Source organism: Myotis brandtii, unplaced genomic scaffold, assembly GCF_000412655.1.
Source record: "Myotis brandtii unplaced genomic scaffold, ASM41265v1 scaffold741, whole genome shotgun sequence".
In the NCBI taxonomy this organism is placed as follows: Eukaryota; Metazoa; Chordata; class Mammalia; order Chiroptera; family Vespertilionidae; genus Myotis; species Myotis brandtii.
The window spans coordinates 485,636-489,977 of record NW_005370950.1 but is presented as its reverse complement, the minus strand read 5'-3'; the positions used below and the strand labels follow the sequence as shown (position 1 = coordinate 489,977).

Sequence of the window (4,342 nt, the reverse complement as noted above, 5' to 3'; positions counted from 1 at the left end):
AGACGGGAAGGAAGAATACAGAGCCAGGTGAGCATTAGTGACAGAAGTATGAAACACTATGAAGACCTATAGCTATAGTGAGGTTAAGAACTTTGCTATAGAAAGAACGTCCCAGGTCAAATAAGATACCTGGACTTCATTTGCTGCTAGAGGGACTTGGAGGGGACTATCTCAGGTGGTCTACAGCCTACAGGCCAACAGGGCAGGTGACATTTCAAGGCTTGGAGCACATGCCTTAACTAAATTTGTCTTTATAGTCAGGTCTCTGCTTTGCCCCTGAAATCACCATTTCCCTCTGTAGTGCATGAAGAGCAAACACCTATGTTTGGCAGGTAGGCAGGCAGAATTGTCATCATCCCAAGGAGCTTTCCCCCATACTGATTCCCTCTGCCCAAAGCCTTCAGGGAAAGCTTCATGCAGTCTGAGTGGCCTTCAAAGCTGACCTGAGTTGTGTAGACCATGGGGGTTGAGCTCAGCTTTCAGAGGATAAGCACTAGGCAGCTTCATCTCTTACCCAACAGGTAAACTACCCGTCAGCTGGGCCACTCAACAGTGCACCCCTCCAGGCTCAATGCAGAGGTTCTGGGACTCATCTGGTGAACTGTGGTGACCATCTCCTACTGCTCACAAGCAGAACCAACTATACCTAGTGCTCTTACTGAGCTCCCTGGGATTGTGAGCCATACCCTTCATCTGGATGAAGGTGTCCTTGCCTTTCCTAGCAACTACCCTAGATGTCAATGACCTACATATACCATGACCATGAATCAGGATGGCCTAGAAAAAGGGCATTCCCTATCTGAACTAGCCAGTCCCAATAGCCCAGGACCCCAAGACCCCTCCTTGTGAGGCAGAAGAGAGGTTTATAATTCACCATGAACCACATGAGAAATATTTCACTAGCCTGACAGGTCAGAACAGTTAATTTCTAAGGCATATGTCAGAATATGAATATTCTCAGGATTAAACTGGTTCATAAAAAGTTCAGTTAGCCCTGGCCAGGTGGCTCAGTTGGTTGGAACGTCATCCTTTACACCAAAAGGGTGTGGGCTCAATCCCTGGTTGAGGCACGTGCAGGAAACCTATCAATGTTTGTCTCTCACATCAAGGTTTCTCTTTCTCTCTCCCTCCCTCCCTCTCTCTCTAGAAATTAAACAACAACAACAACAACACATATCCTCACGTGAAAATTTTTATTAAAGTTCATTTAGCTCAGCTATATGGTCTTTTCTACCAAAGCAGCTTCATATTTTTCAATAAATATTTATTTGGACAATGCTGAGTAGTCCCCCTTCCATGTCAATTCCTTCAGGAAGGTTTTTATTCTGAAAGCTGGCTCTGTAATCACTCTGGGACAATATGGGTTTGTTAGAGCCACGTGGACATCCTGTGTGTGAATGCACATGTGTGTGATTCAAGAAGTAGGCCCAATTCCAGGTGTCCAGCGAAGAAAAGGCTCTTCTCTTGACATAGGTAAGTGAAGTTAAGGGAAAGAAAACACAAGAGGAGGAAGCCAGGAGAGCAACACTGAGTCCCTAGACCTGGTTCTCTTGAAAATCCAGTTTTCCAAAGCTGGCATTGTGGCTGAGAACTGCTCATCACCACCACAGCAGAGCTCAGCCTGGCACTCCCAATACCAGCACCAGGACTTTCTAGGAGGCCAGCCCCGGAACCAGTTCTACTCAGAGCCTCCAACATTCCTTTAGAGTGACGAGCTGGACAAAAAGACCCAATGTCTCCCTGTGCAGACCAACTGCTACCCTGACTCTGCCAACAAGCAGGTACACATGCACACGCATGCACACATGGACACGCCAGCACACACACGTTCCCAGTCCTCTCACAAGGGGAGGTGCAAATGAGAAAGAGGGCGGGGCTGCACGCCAGCTGCTCTCTGTACCCTGCTGCTACTTACGTTCCTGTATGCTGCTCTCCTGGGCCATGTTTTCTTTGCTCTTGTAAAATGGGAACTTTCGAGAGAGGCGGAAACTCTTTTTACGTTTCGTTTTGATCGACTGTGAAAGAACATGAAGATGGAGGGGAAGGACAGAAGAAGAAAAACAAAACAATGGATTTTAAAGCATGCAAGAAAAACTAAAATGGAGACAATGGTGAGCTAAATAAAAGACCATTTTTCACAAATGGAGTCTATGAGATTAAATGAAAGTTGATGTAAGAGGAAAATTATGTTTACAGGAAAATGTTGTAGGGATGTTAGACGTTTCTACCTAATCCAGACTCACAGCACTCACTGGTACTTCCTAAAGCACAAAGGTCACTGTAGCCACCTGGACACATGCCCTAAGATGCTACTGATAACTTCCCTCTACTGCTACCATCGGAACTTCTTTGGCCTGTGAAGCTCATAGAAGAACAGGAGTGAATGGAAAGAGCCCTCGATCCTCATTTGGTCTGAAGGGCAGTCAGAGCTGTGGGGCTGCCTCCCTGGCTAGATGATGAGGCAAGATTCTGTTCAGGGTCCCCACAGCTCCAACAGTGTCTGCAGCCAGGGAGACACCCACAGTTGTTTCATGTGCCCCAAGCCAGTCAGCCTTGCCGACACTCCGACTCCACCACATCAAGAACCAGTTCCCCGGGAAAAGGAGCACACACACGGGCTGGGGAGTTTGAGGGCCCTCTCTCTGTTCTCAGAAAAGCAGTCAGTATGCTGATAGGACAGAGCCAGCCCCTGACAAAAAGGGATTGTTTTGTTGTCCCCAGTTCTCTTATCCACCACACAGACTCCAAGCTTCTTACTCTTCTTCACATATTGGCTGACTCCCTTGGGGTTCCCCACTTACCCTATTAGACTCAATCATGCCTGTCCTGGCATGGAACTTCACGGTTTTCAATCGAGCTCTTTCTTTCTTTTCCACCCTGTTTTGGAAACAGAAACAAGTCCTATTACTGCCAGTGCATAGTCTCAGCAGTGGATTGCAATGGACACAGCAGCCACCTTTTGGTTCATTGAGTCATAACCATGTCCTGAGTACCAACTCTCTACCAAAAAGGAATAATGAAGCAAACCCCCTGCAAGCAACTTACAGTATAATCAGCAAAAAAGAAATCAGTACCAAGGAGAGGATGAGGAAGGCCTCTCTGTGATCATGACAACTCACCTCTTCTTACTGGGGATCACACCGATTTGCTCGCTTTCTCCATGTGGGGTCACCAGTCTTGCCTGCCACCACTCATCATCAGAGGCATTAATAACATGCAGAATGTCACCATAGGAGAAGCTGAGCCCCTGGCTTGGCAGGCAACTGTCCCGTGTCCGGTCATAATCAAACAGGGCCCTGAAACGCACAGTGGAAGATGAAGTGATCATTGTAACCCTCAATGCCAAGTAGCCGACACTCTGAAAGGATGGCACTGAAAGGCCAACCCACAGGGTCAGCGCAGATCCAACAGCCTCACAGTAGCCCAGAAAAAATTATTTTCTGTCAGCCCGACATTAATATGTGCCAGGTTCTCAAACAAACATTTTATTCCCCATCAAGGGACAATCTTTCTGACTCCCATCTCTTCCCAGCTTCTAGACACAAGAAGACACTCAATAGACCTCTCCCTCACCCACATCCTAGGGCAGTGATGGCGAACCTATGACACGCGTGTCAGAGGTGACACACGAACTAATTTTTTTGGTTGATTTTTCTTTGTTAAATGGCATTTAAATATATAAAATAAATATCAAAAATATAAATCTTTGTTTTACTATGGTTGCAAATATCAAAAAATTTCTATATGTGACACAGCACCAGAGTTAAGTTAGGGTTTTTCAAAATGCTGACACGCCGAGCTCAAAAGGTTCGCCATCACTGTCCTAGGGAAACAAATTAGCTCTAACAATGGGCTTTCTCTATTTACAAATGTATCCTCAAAAAGCAGTTGAAGATAGGACATAAAAATGTTAACTACAACCCCAAACAATGAATGGTATAGAATGGTATTCGATGCTGTAGAAACACAAACGAGAAAAGGGCCCTGTTTCCTGGGGCAGCCAAGGAAAAAGTTAAGGCTGATGTTGACCCACATGATGATAAAGTTGAAAGGGACCCTAAGAAGTCTCCTAGTTCAGTCTGTCTCTCTGTCTGATATATACATACTAGAGGCCCGGTGCACAAAAATTTGTGCACTTGGAGGGGAAGGGGGGTTCCTCAGCCTGGCCTGTGCCCTCGCGCAGTCTGGGACCCCTCGGGAGATAACGACCTGCTGGCTTAGGCCTGCTCCTGGGTGGCAGAGGGCAGGCCCAATCCCTAGGTGCAGCCCCTGGTCAGGCTCAGAGCAGGGCCGATTGGGGAGTTGGGGCACCGCCCCCTGTCATGCACAGAGCAGGGCAGAT

The 4,342-nt window shown here is 47.0% G+C and overlaps 1 protein-coding gene across 6 annotated transcripts in view; it reads right to left on the bottom strand.

The window, feature by feature from the left end:
- The window catches only part of DLG3 (discs, large homolog 3 (Drosophila)), a 58,068-nt gene that overhangs the window by 7,055 nt on the left and 46,671 nt on the right, over positions 1 to 4,342 (bottom strand). For 4 of the 6 annotated variants that reach the window (XM_005882852.2, XM_014530506.1, XM_005882853.2 and 1 more), the window contains 3 exons: positions 3,120 to 3,296; positions 2,802 to 2,877; positions 1,916 to 2,015 (listed from right to left, as the gene is read on the bottom strand). In XM_005882852.2, coding sequence (XP_005882914.2) covers positions 1,916 to 2,015; positions 2,802 to 2,877; positions 3,120 to 3,296 — 353 coding nt within the window. The remainder of the gene's footprint in view (positions 1 to 1,915; positions 2,016 to 2,801; positions 2,878 to 3,119; positions 3,297 to 4,342) is intronic. The other 2 variants (XM_005882851.2, XM_014530508.1) reach the window with 1 other exon arrangement.